The sequence below is a fragment of the Protopterus annectens genome, chromosome 16.part0, assembly GCF_019279795.1.
Source record: "Protopterus annectens isolate FY-2018-M chromosome 16.part0, PAN1.0, whole genome shotgun sequence".
NCBI lineage: Eukaryota > Metazoa > Chordata > Ceratodontiformes > Protopteridae > Protopterus > Protopterus annectens.
Genome location: NC_056750.1, coordinates 160,583,779 through 160,597,183, shown reverse-complemented (window position 1 = coordinate 160,597,183; position 13,405 = coordinate 160,583,779). Strand labels below are relative to the sequence as shown.

General features: G+C 35.8%; 1 protein-coding gene across 1 annotated transcript in view; it reads left to right on the top strand.

The window, feature by feature from the left end:
• LOC122790544 (vomeronasal type-2 receptor 26-like) overlaps window positions 1–12,576 on the top strand; it is a 72,165-nt gene extending 59,589 nt beyond the window's left edge. The window contains exon 3 of the mRNA XM_044058093.1: window positions 11,558–12,576. Coding sequence (XP_043914028.1) covers window positions 11,558–12,453 — 896 coding nt within the window. The 3' untranslated portion in view covers window positions 12,454–12,576. The remainder of the gene's footprint in view (window positions 1–11,557) is intronic.
• The last annotated feature ends 829 nt before the right edge of the window (window positions 12,577–13,405 follow it).

The window sequence follows — 13,405 nt, the reverse complement described above, 5'->3', positions numbered from 1 at the left end:
AAGGCTTTACTGGCTATCATAATAGAAAAAAAAAAGGCAAGTGGGGAAGGTATCTCTGTTTATGCTCACAGTAGTTTGCCATCTCTCCTTTTATTTAGTAATTACAGAGCTGAAATACTTATTTTGCTTCATTTTTGGCACCTTGCAAGCAGCTAACCCTCAAATGATCCAGTACTGTTCCTTATTCATCCAGTCCTCTGAATACACTAATTCCAAGGATTTCTTACCCTGGAGTATCTCCCTTAACAAAGAACAACAATCTGATAGTATATATGAGCTGCAAGGACTTAGTGGACATAGTACCACATCAGCAGTGCTGAGGATACCCCTTATAAATGTGCATTAGTGGCACTGAAGAGAGTTTTGACACTTGCTGCATCATTTTTGCAATTGCATTTTAGTTGTTAACGTTGTAGAACTTGTAATAAATGGTGTCATGCTTCTGCAAGGGGCCATCCCTTTCTATTTTAGTCCTTTTTACTAAGGAATGTAAAGTGTTTCAAATATATGGTACAAATCCATGCTTCCTCCCCTTCTGGTAAATTAACTGCTAATATCATGGACATATATTTTTTATGTGAGCAGACTGGGGGTGTGTTAGCATCTCTATTTAATGATGAATAAAGGACAGTGTGCTACGGTTGCTTTCTGAAGGTGGCATTACTTCTCTTTATTGTTGTTAAATGTGCCTATGTCATAATTCATGCCTCTTTTCATTATATGGCTATGGATTAGAAGGCACATTTGGCTGCACTTTTCACTAATAATGTAATTCCAGATTATTAGATACATTTTTAGCTTCACAGGTACTTTTTGGTTCACGTGTGGGGAAATATTAAATGATATAAATGATAACAGAAAAAATATGATATATTATGAATACATAATCAAATTTAAGTTTTTAAATTTATTTATTGTTAATTATTAAATATACATCCTTTTTTGTACCCATTTCAAGTAACAACCATGGCCATAATGGACTGAAGGAAAATAAAATATATATGTAGAACTAATAGTAACCAAGCAACCAGCATAATTTTGTGAAGAAATCATGAAAAAGCACACAAAGTATACATAAATTACTGTGTGTAAACAACGTAAAGCTGTGCCACCATGGTGGAGGTTAAAAGCTAGTTTAATAGACTCAAGCAATAAAATATATAAAAACTATGAAACTCAGAGTAAAAATAAAGATTAAAATAAAAATAAATACAAGTCGATAAGCACTTTCAGCAGTTGCCTTCTTCAGATCCTGTTTTCGTAGCAGAACTTCCTGTTCTTAAAAGTTAATGATCTGCCAATCTCATAATCATCTCAGAAGTCTCCGCCCCTTGAGCAAAGGCTTTAAATGGACCATCCCATACAGGACAGGCAACTTGTCAGCCTGTAAGTCAGCAATCCATTCAGTCTCAACATTTTTTGCTTTGTTGACTAGATCTCCTCCTCTCAAACTTTCTTCAATAACTTCCAAGACCATGAAAGAAAACCTGTGACCAGGGTATTTGGTAATATGTTGAGAAAGAGCACTAGTTTTGTTGTGTAATCTGATGTAACTCAAGTGACACATAATTTGTTCCGTGAAGGGTCTGTTGGTCTTGTCAACATAAAACCCATTACACAGACAGCAGGTGGCAACATATATTACCTTTTTAGTGTTACAATCAGCAAACACTCTAAGCCTGTATGTTTTCAGGGTAATCAGATGCTTGAATACACTGCTAGAATTTATAGAGCCACAAGCTTTGCATTTTCAACAGGGAAATGTACCACATCTCAGAGTAATTGGTCTAACTCTAGAGCCATGTTTATTCTGGCACAATAATCTCTTTAAGTTCTTCTTATTCTTGAAACAGAAACTAGGCATCTCGCTAACTATACATCTAATATTGTCATCAGCTATCAGTATTTTCCAATTCCTCCTGATGACCTTAAATACCTCTTGAACATCATTGCAGAATGTAAGCAACACCTCAGCCCCACCCCCAGTTTCACTTTTTTCTCTAGCTTCGATTCATCTTCCTTGTGTGTCTCTCCATCCAAAAAATAATATGGCTGACCTTTCATATTTCTTAGATACTTGTTATCTAGGACTCCTTTATGGATTTATGGACTTCAAACCATCGGAACGATGTGTCTCATCCTATATAAGGCACTCGCAAATACCTCGTATGCAAAACCATTAAGTAAAACCAAAGTAAAAAAGAAAACTGAACTTGCTGTCATATAATATAAAGAATTATAAACATAAGAATCTATATGTGAACTTGTAAGAACATATATGTAAACTTATTTAAACTCTCTACGAAAATAGTAATATATCATTTATTAATGAATCATAAAACTTAGGCACATGATCAATACTAAGGCACATTGAAACTGAAAGCAATTCTTCTAGCCTACTAACTAGAACTTGCAAAAACACGTAACACAAACAAGTACTCAACTTCAAAATAAAACAAATATTAATTAATCCTGTTGTATGAAAAAATGTAAATAATAATAAAATTTAAAAGATTTGCATAACTAACTAGGACATCGTTAATGATAAGAGCTACAACAACTATTCGATGTTCACTAATATGAAACTTTTTGAGCCTCAGAATATATAAAATCACCTGGCATATATAAAAAATATATATGTATCTAGCGTTATCTCCAATTTAACGCTGATATGTGAAAAGGATGCAAACACGTGTTTAAATATAAAATTATGCTACTTAAATTCAACCTGGGTGTTTGTAAAACATATATGCAATTTATAAAATTTATAAAAAATTTTTCTATAAAACTATTTAAAACAACTGTTAACTTCACTATCAGGATTGAGGCTCCACCTATACATACTAAATGAACCGCAAAAATCTATCCATAAACATATTAGTCCACCATAGTGAACATGTTAAATCAAAAACATCAATCTATCTTTCTGCAATGGAACCTAATAATGTGACAATTTGCTAAAATGATTACGCAAAAATATAAATATACATCTGAAACCACATAAATATTCAAAGACGCATGATGATAAAAATGGATATAAAAATACAAAAATATAGTTCCCAAATAAAGATCTAGTCATACTTATGTCCATGTGTTCAACTATCTAGTCTGTTGCAATCAGTCGACCCAAACCTATATTGTCAGTTTAAGACCTAAATTAATGATGAACAAATCATTCAAAACGTGCTGAAAATTATGTAAATGTAGATGCATTTCCAAGGCAGTATAAAATGAAGTGAAATAAAAATGCAGTTATATACAGTAAATGTACTGAAATCCCTAACTTGCTAACCCTAGGCTAAATAGACTACAACATATTACTAATCATTATACCTATACCTCCAACAAGAAAGAGAACATGTTGCCCTTCTAGCTGCGGAATACACATTACTTGGCCCTACGTTCTTTTAATGGGGCCCTTACACTCACATACTGATTCAGCCCTGGCTCATACTGGGCTTTAAGTCTAAAAATCCAAGAGAGTTCTACTTGCTCTAAGTCATTGAAAATGTCTCCCTCTCTCACATTGGGTGTGACTCTCTGTAAAACCCTAAACACAAAAGAGTGCCCCGAATTAACCACAGTGTGTTTCGCTAGGGCATTTTTAGTATCACATTTTTTAATATCATTAACATGTTCCTGTACCCTTTCTCTCAGGGTCCTGGTTGTCATTCCAACATAAAATGCACTACATGTTTTGCAAGTAGCCAGATATATTAAATTCCTATCCTCACATGTAGCTGTAAAGTGTGGTTCAAAACTATAAGTTAATGTAGGATGTATAAATGATTGATCATGTGTAATTAAATTACATATACTGCATTTCCTACAAGGAAACGTACCTAAATTGTTACCCTTATAAGTATTGGGTCTTGTAGACTTACTTGGTTCAATACATAGTAGCCTACTAAGGTTTTTACTATTACGAAAAGTGAAAGAGGGTGTGGACCCTACTAACTCCATGATTCGTTGGTCAGTTAAAAGAATATGCCAATTCTTGAAAATAATGTCTTTAATATGTTTGATATCACTAGTGTATCTCAAATTTAATCTTACCCTGGAGTTGTCAAAAGTCTTCCTAACGTAATTCGAATGTTTATGGATTCTAATATCTCTGCTTGGTATCTTCCTATCATACAAAACATTGTCTTTAATGGCCTGTATTCTCTCAGCATCATAACCCCTCTCAATAAAGCATTTTTGCAAGAAATTGCTCTGTTTGCGAAGTTCATCATCCGTTTTACATAACCTTCTCACTCTGATGAACTGACTTTTAACTATACTGTCAAACACAAATCTTGGGTGCATACTATTGATCTGGAGTAAAGTATTTCTCCAACACTCCTTCCTAAAGATAGTAGTTTCGATGTTTCCCTGTGATCCTCTGTATATGGTTATATCTAAAAAAATCTATACTAGTTGAAGAAGAGTTCACTGTGAACTTCAAAAAGTCTGTGGTAGATTCCAGGTATTGCACAAAAGACAAAAGTTCTTCTATGTTCCCGTGCCAAAATTACAGAACATCATCCACAAACCTTTTATACAGACTAATCTTCTTAAAACTATCAAGACTGAAGAGAAAAGCTTGTTCCCAGTATAACATTACTAAGTTTGCATACGTATTAGCGCAGGGGGTGCCCATGGCTACCCCCCACTGCTGTAAATATAACTGATCTCCAAATTTAAAAACATTATGTGTTAGTATAAGTTCCATAATTGCACGTAATAAAATTTCTTCATTTGTGTTAAACTTCTGACTTCTGTTAATAATACTCCTCAAAGCTTCTAAACCAAACACATTCGGTATGGAAGTGAAAAGATTTTTCACATCCAAAGTCACAAAAAACAATTCTCCTGTTGAGTCTATGGAGTAATTGTTCAAGTTTTCTAGAAGTTCATAAGTGTCTTTGAGAATTGAGCAAGTATCAGAGACCAAAGGTCTAAGTTTTTTCTCTAAGTATGCAGTATGTATTTTAAGTTAATCCAAGAACCCATTTATGACGAACCACCACTGTCAACTAATATTTGACATGAATATCCCAACTCTGGGTCAGTAATAAAGGAACTGTATTCCTCACCACTGGCACCTGTGGGGGGATGATCACTGGGAGGATAACAGGTGCACACACAGTATTTCCAGATGCAGCTCTCTGCATCAAGTGCAATTTCCCTTAAGAACACACAGAGATGACAGTCAATCCAGGGCTGCTTCCTCTCTCTCTTTCTCCAGAATCCCAATAAGACTCCCCACTGGTACAGCTATAGAGTTGAGTCTTTAGCCAGGGTTCCAAGCCAAGTCCTCCAACACTGTCTGTGTCCAACCAGTGCTTCATGTCCCTGCCCAAGTAGCTGACACACACACTCTTGGAGATTTGATTTGTACAGACATACCTGGGAAAGACTGGCACAGGTTTACTACCTATGCCCACTTTTGCCTGGACTATAAGGTAGTTACCACTGCCACCAGAACCCCTTGGCAGCTAAGTTAAAGCCCTTAACAAAGGGTGCCCAATTTTACTGTGTAATATTAATATTAATACAAACGGTAGTTTGACCAAGAGCAAGGCTGTTAGGAGGGCTCACACAGTATCACCAAATAAATATGCAAGTACTCTCAAAACTTAGATACCTTTACAAAGATCACCAATAATGAAATATTTAAATATATTTCATAATAAATAAAAGAACAAGACAACGTAAATATATATTTAGTGTCATCAGAGGTCAGAATCACAGGAAATATTTAAAACAACATTGAATGACAGTCTCATACAAGTAAAGAAAATAATATCTAAACTAAGCTTCACTATATTCCTGATGGAATCTAAGAGAATTGTACTATTCCCTAATAACTTACTTACCAGAGCAAGGAAGATGATGTGGTGAGTGGCTCTTGTTGTCAGGTCCAAGACAGAATACAGAATGATCTGTCTCACTCTAAGATACTTCTCAAAATAATATCTAAAATATTACTGCTGGGATAACTTGCAGAATGACATTGTTTCTGTTCATCTGACTTCTAGTTCTCATGCAAACTCCTATTGCTGTCAGTTGGCAGTATTTAGCACCTACCTGAAAAATACACACACAAGGGCTTTTGCTGAGATCTGTTAAGCTTCTGGAGGTTGTAAAGCAACTAAAAATGTCTACTCTTCCTGAGTGGCAATTAATTCACCCCAAAGAGAATATAGAAAGCTTCCTAGTACAGACTTTGTGTCTCTGACTGCCTTGAAACCTGTGAGATAGCATCTTTATGGCCAAGCCTATAAAATGATTTTATTTTAGATATTTTTCTAAAGTTTACTGGACTGAAGTTAACCCACCAGTTTCCTCTGTTAAAACATATACATTTAAACAGTTACAATAGTGCATGTACATTTCTGTTCTCTTCCATTGGGGCACACTTTGGATACATTTCAAACACAAGAACTTTACCAATACCTTTTTAACACAAACATCTGTACAAATAAGTTTGATATACACATGACATACAGTTCTAATACATTTGTTAACACAAGCATCTTATATAAACCATGCTGATATTTAGAAATTACATATAATTATTTACAAAATTCTAGCTATCTGTGCTGGCAGTACCTCCTTTTGTCATACCATCCATTAAAGATTCTTACTTATCTAAACAGTTTTCTATTTGATACAGGGCATGAAGTATTTTTTATTATTCTGTACCTCAGATGTTGTGGCATGTGAATAGTCTATTTAGTTCCAGCCCTTTATGTCACACAGTTAAAGTTAATTTGTCAGCCATGTGTGTTTGTTTCCTTGCTTATCTCTCTATTGCATTACACACGGTGATTAGAAGATCTAGAAGCATATTGTACATCAGTTCTTTTAAAGAAACTTTTATTTATTTTGGATACGAACTTGGTGACTGAAAAGCTGACATTGCATTCATTTCTACTGGCACAATTTCTTGACTGAAATTTCTGTCTTGGAAAGCTCTATTTTTTGAGGATTTTATAGGTTCATAGGTTCATACTAGGCTATCTGCCCTAGGGCATTTATAAGCCTAGACAGAATGTGTTTGGCTTTCGCCACCCATTTTAAATTAATTTTGCTATGCACTTTTTCGAGGTTAGTATACTGTGCCTCTGTCTAACAGTGACACAGAAGTGATACCAGGGTTAAACCTACTATCTCCCATCCACTCATCAAGATTCCTCTTGAAGAGAGTCAATGAGGGACTCTGCCTAACCTGGACTGGGATTTTATTCCAGAGTGAAGGGAGCCTCTGGGTTATGAATCTGTCCCTCCAGCATGTCCTACTTATTTCAGTGCTGAGGTTCAAGTCTCTCAAGCACGTAGCTTGATGGGATTTGGATTTTCTGAGGTGCAGCATGTCCATTAATTCCGGGTTGGACATGGCTTTATATGTCAGGCACAGATCGCCCCTGAACAGGTGGTATGCCACTGAGTAGAGCTGGAGTTTCTTTAACCAGGCAGCATATGGCATCTGTTTGAGCCCTTTGATCCTCTTGGTGATGTACTTTTGGGGTCTTTCCAGTTGCTGCAGGTGTCTGGTAAGGTACATCCCAAAAGGGGCATTGTACTCAATTATGGGCCTGATGAGGGATGAGTAAAGAGGCATTATGACCTCCCCTGATCTAGATGTGAATCCCTTCATGATTAGGTGGGCTATATAAAATGTTTTTCTAACCACTTTGGCCATGTGGTTGTCAAATGAGAGACTGCTATCAACTTGGGTCCCCAGGTCCCTAATTACTTCTTCTGTACTTAATGGATTACCACCTATGTGGTAATTTGCGGGCACTTTGTTTTTGCCAAAAGGGATTACTATACACTTTTTGGCATTTAGCTTGAGGCCATGGCTCTGGCACCAGTTGTCTGTTTCTATGAGGCCCTTTTGGAGGATGCTTGTGTCAGCTGGAGAGTCGATTATGGCGCCCAGTTTGCAGTCATCTGCAAACTTGGTCAGTTATCTCCAACAACAGGATTTCAAAGCCGTGTGCTCTACTGTGAAATAACCTTACACACTCTTCTTAAAGACAGAAATTTCTTGACAACACATTTTTCCTTCATGCTACTAGTAGCTTATGCTCTTTCTCTTGTCAATGACACTTTAATGCTTTTCATTATGACAAATGTGACAAAACTTTGACTGAAAAATTACTCCTTATTGTACTGCAGAAAAGGTCAACTGGCAGCCTTTATAGGAATGTTTCAGATGATAATAGCTAAAAATGTACTTCATAGGTATACATACACACACACACACACACACACACACACACACACACACACACACACACACACACACACACACACACACACACACACACACACACACACACACACACACACACACACACACACATATATGGTTCAACTTCAAAACATCAAAAACTCATAACATCTAATTTCAAAACACTGAAACTTTGCAACATTTTGCGCAATGGTTTCTAGCATTTTATCTTAATAGTTCCTGATCTATGCCTCATTGCTGCAAAATATACTAAATATGTGTGTGTACACAACAATTTTGAATGGTAGTTTTCTGAGAACCATAAGGCAATCTGCATTCCACAAGCAAGGGCAGACACTACTTTTGGAAATGGCTATAGAGTGGTAGGGATTAAAGAGAATACCTTAGATGCAAAGTTATTTGTGCAACACTAGAGGTTGACATTCGTTTTCACAATGGTACAGCTTCAGTGTTGGTAGCTATATGTAACAGGTGTGGGGTGCAGCCCCACATAAGGCTTGCCATGCTTCGGAAATCATTTCATTTTTTCCCCACTCTTCACTGCCTTTTGCATTTGGTAGGTTTTGGTAATTTCTGATTTCTCACTTTTGTGAGGTGATCACAAATGATTTGTATACTTGTCAGACAGATGAAAGTGATATTCAGCATTATTGCAGCCATATATATTACATGCGGAATCAGCTGTTATAGTGAATACTTAACACCACTGTACCTTCACAAGTGAATATAATGTAGTCACTTTAAGTTGTTGTTCAGAGTTTCTTCTTCTACAAAACCCATTTCTATGTGCAACACTAGCACTATTTCTTCTCCTCTCCATGTGTGTCTGTCTATTTTAGGAAATGGCAGACTCAGGCATCTTCTCAAGCTTTCTGTTCTCATAATGAAAACATCTGCTTTATAATGCATTTCGTAATTTTTTCTGCAGTTACATATATGTAAACAAAAGTGATGTACCTTTTGTGGGGACTTCTGTAGTTGGTTCCTATTTACATAAGTGTTAGAGTTGCAGTGCTAAATATACTGTTGCTTTGTTAAATATTTACATGACAGAATGAGGTTTGGTGCACTTTATGACTATTGGAGGCAGTGTGGTCAGCAGTTTAAATTATGCAAATAATAGAGGATCATCACTTAAAATATATACTGTGAATAGCCATTTCAGTGATAATAATCAATGCCATTATCTCTCAACCTGCAGCCACTGAACACAGGAGCAAAGGCCCTTGAAAAGTATGAACATCCAGCTAAAAATTGGACATCAAATTAGTATAAAATGTAAATTCCAAACAGCACATAACTCTTCCTGATTCCAGTAGAAATGTGGGATACAGCTCAGAAACACATTTAAAAAAACAAGGAAAATGATGACAAAATGTAATCACTATAATATAAAATAATATAATATAAAAATATAATATAAAAGAGACAGTGCAATAATTTATTTCCATTATTGGTGCCACTAGTATGTTGGCCCTGTAGTGTGGTTTTCAGTGTAATAGTTATCAACAAATATCACAAGTAATGCAGGGGATTCAGTAAATTGTGTAAATGGGTAAATCAAGTCTGAAATGAGGAGTATACCTCCAAAACTGGGAACATCCTGTGCAGGGGTAAATTTGGCCTGAGAATAGGAACATTCCTCCCAAACATGGACAGTTGAAAGGTTTGACAATCCCTAGTGCGTTTGTAGTTGTGATATTGTATTTGTTTACTGATGAAGGAAATCAATGATCCAGTAATAGTTAAGTAATAAGGATGTTGTAGGACTATGCCGTACAAAATCAGGCACTGGGATAATGGACTTGTCACAGTAAGAGAAAAATTGCATAATACAAGTATTCATACTACACTATAAGTGGAAGAACACTATCTGGGCCAAATAATTATAATCCATACATACGTACAGGAAAGACTGAAGGGTACTATGGATAAAATTCTAAATTTTCACATTCATCCATTCCTAAATGCAAAATTAATCCTAAGTAGCACTTCAATGCATTTGCAATATGCACCTGAAAAAGATCCAGAGCTTCCTTTACTCACCAATGGTTCATGCATGCTTTATTTTTACTAGTCTTTCAACTGTACTTTGACAATGGGATTACACTGAGTTTCTAAATATAAATTTAACACTGCATGCCTGCCTAACCATCGTCATCTGCTTACTGCCCCGGCATTTCACTTGCCCATTTACCATTGCTAACCCACTACCAAAAGGCAACAACATAGATATGCCCATCTGTTTCCTTTAGAAAAATGGAGAAATGCAAGGAGATGACACTGTACTTGTATATGACCAGTCATTTTCAATAATCTTGTAGCATGAGATGGCTGCACCTGCACTTCTTTGTTACTGTAAACTTTGGTATCAGCACTCCTTCTTGAAAGATAGTATAACTTAATTGTTTCCTGTTTAGCACTTCACTACATCTTTGCCATTTGGGAGTTGCAACAATATTACAGTACAGATTATCACTGTCTTCTTTGTGTATGAGTGTGCTTGTGTGTGTGTGTGTGTGTGTGTGTGTGTGTGTGTGTCTGTGTGTGTGTTTGAGACCAATAAGAGTAAAGAGACAGAGTCATTCATCTGTACATCCACACTCAAAAAACATTTGCCCAATGTTCATTCTCCTACTATAATTTAAGGTTATGTTTAATGGATACAAAATATGTAAGACTGAGGTGTTGCTATTTGTTAATAGTGATGAGAGAGGCTTTGATAAAATGGACTGGCAAGATGTTTGGGTATCAGTAAAGAATGGATGTGAATTTAGGCAGCAGGGAGTTCATCTCTGAGAAATCAAGTGCTTCCACATAAACACTCTCAGCACAATTCTTGTATCTACTTTCAGAAGGCACATGCATCAGTCCAGATCCCAGTTCTTTTCTAGTATAAACTGCATCTACAGCCCTCAGTTACATTTCTTACTTGTATGGAGGATTTCAGAAGGATGGATGTTTCACTCCCTCAGTAATCTAAGACTAGCATAACTTGGTCAAGTATATCTTCGATTTACACAGAAAGACCTTCTGGTGTAGTAGGTTTTTACATAGCCACATGCTGTGCTCCACACATTGCACTGCAACTTTAACAAATGCATGCATTTGACATCCTTCACAATCCGCCTGTTTGCTGCTCTCTTCAACTCCTCTGCATAGACTTCAAGTTAATAACATATAAATACCAACACTGTTCACATTGTACTAAAATTTACACAATGTTAGACTGTAACAAAACAGTGCAAACAATGTTTTCCAATATTACAGAATAATTTTTAAGAAAAATGAAATATTATTTCTCTTTCTTAGGCATGACTAACTGTCTGAAATGTCCTGATGATTACTGGACCAATCTGCAAAAAGACAAGTGCATCATCAAAGCAGTGGAATATCTTTCTTATGAAGATCCTTTAGGCATCGCTTTGGTTTCAACAATGGCTGTCCTTCTCCTCCTGAATTACATTGTCTACATCACATTTATTATATTTCGCCACACTCCTGTGGTTCGTGCAAATAACAGGCAGCTAAGCTACCTTCTCCTCTTTGCACTTAACTTTTGCTTTCTTTCCTCTGTGATATTTATTGGACAGCCTGTGAAGCTGACCTGCATGCTAAGACAAGCCATGTTTGGAATCATTTTTACTCTCTGTATTTCATGTGTTCTGGCAAAAACAATTGTGGTTGTTATCGCGTTCAGTGCTACAAAACCAAAGAGTAACTTACAGAAATGGGTGGGATATAAGCTGCCATTGTGTATTGTGATTTTTGGTGTACTGTTTCAGTTTATTATTTGCATGACTTGGCTTATAACATGCCCACCAACTGTGGAATATAATACAAAAACAGTAATGGGAAAAGTGTTAATTGAATGCAGTGAAGGCTCACCAGCTGCATTCTGGTGCATGCTGGGATACATTGGTATTTTAGCCAGTGTTAGTTTTGTGGTAGCCTTCATTGCCCGGAAATTGCCAAACACTTTTAATGAAGCAAAATATATTACATTTAGTATGCTTGTGTTTGTCAGTGTTTGGGTTACATTCATACCAGCATACCTCAGCACAAAAGGAAAATACATGGTAGCCTTGGAGGTTTTTGCCATCCTGTCATCAAGCATAGGATTGTTAGCATGTATATTCTTTCCTAAGTGTTATATCATAATTTTCCGTCCAGATCAAAACACCAGAAAAAACATTTCTACTAAATAAGACTAATATTACTTGGCATTGTATTTATAAAATAATGTGACAGGTGTTATTATGTTACTTATTAGAAATCAGGCTTTATCAAATTTAATCATTAAACATTTGATTTGTGAAAAATGAAGCTACAGAAAAACAATGCTGTTTTTTTTATTTTCATGTGATTAAGACAATATCATGGTACTTCAAAAGACAACTGTAGGTGAATTTAAAAAGTACATCACAATATAACTTAAAATATATTTGCATAATGTGTTTTAATAACATATTTCTCATGTCTAACCTTCATTAAATAAGTCATGAAAATAGTTAACACATCTGCTGTTATGTGCTGCTTACATGAAATTATCTTGTTCTAAAATATCATTAAAATACTGATAATATGAACCAGTTGTTTGCTATGCTTATGTACAAGGACTCATTCACCAGAAAAATTTAAAACAAAACTATTCATTCGATCAGTAAAAACATATGGTTAGAATGGCCTACAGTAACACTAAGCATGAACCCAAAGTTACAAAGCTAAACACTGCTTTTAGCCAGATACAGGAAATGAGTCAGCCTAGTAATTTATCTTTTATAATTATTTATCACTTACATGGCCTCCTCTTTGCGTTTATTACTAGAAATTAATAATTTATTATTCTGCACCTGCCAGTATCACAGACCTGCAATAAACTAGTACCTACTGGAGTTTTCCTAACCCTTACCATGCAATTTAACAACTACCATTTTATTTTTAACTTTACATCTAACAACAACCACTCCAAATATGGACACTCTTTATTTCACCAAATTTTTTGTCTGCATTTATTTATGTTTTCCCACTCTCTCTGAAACTCTGCTGTTGGCCTAGCTCCCACTCCCACACAATCAGCAAAACTTTCCCTTTGTCTACATTACAAATATTGTTGTCACTGTTTACAAAGTTTTGATCTAATTCCGCTTATACTCCTTC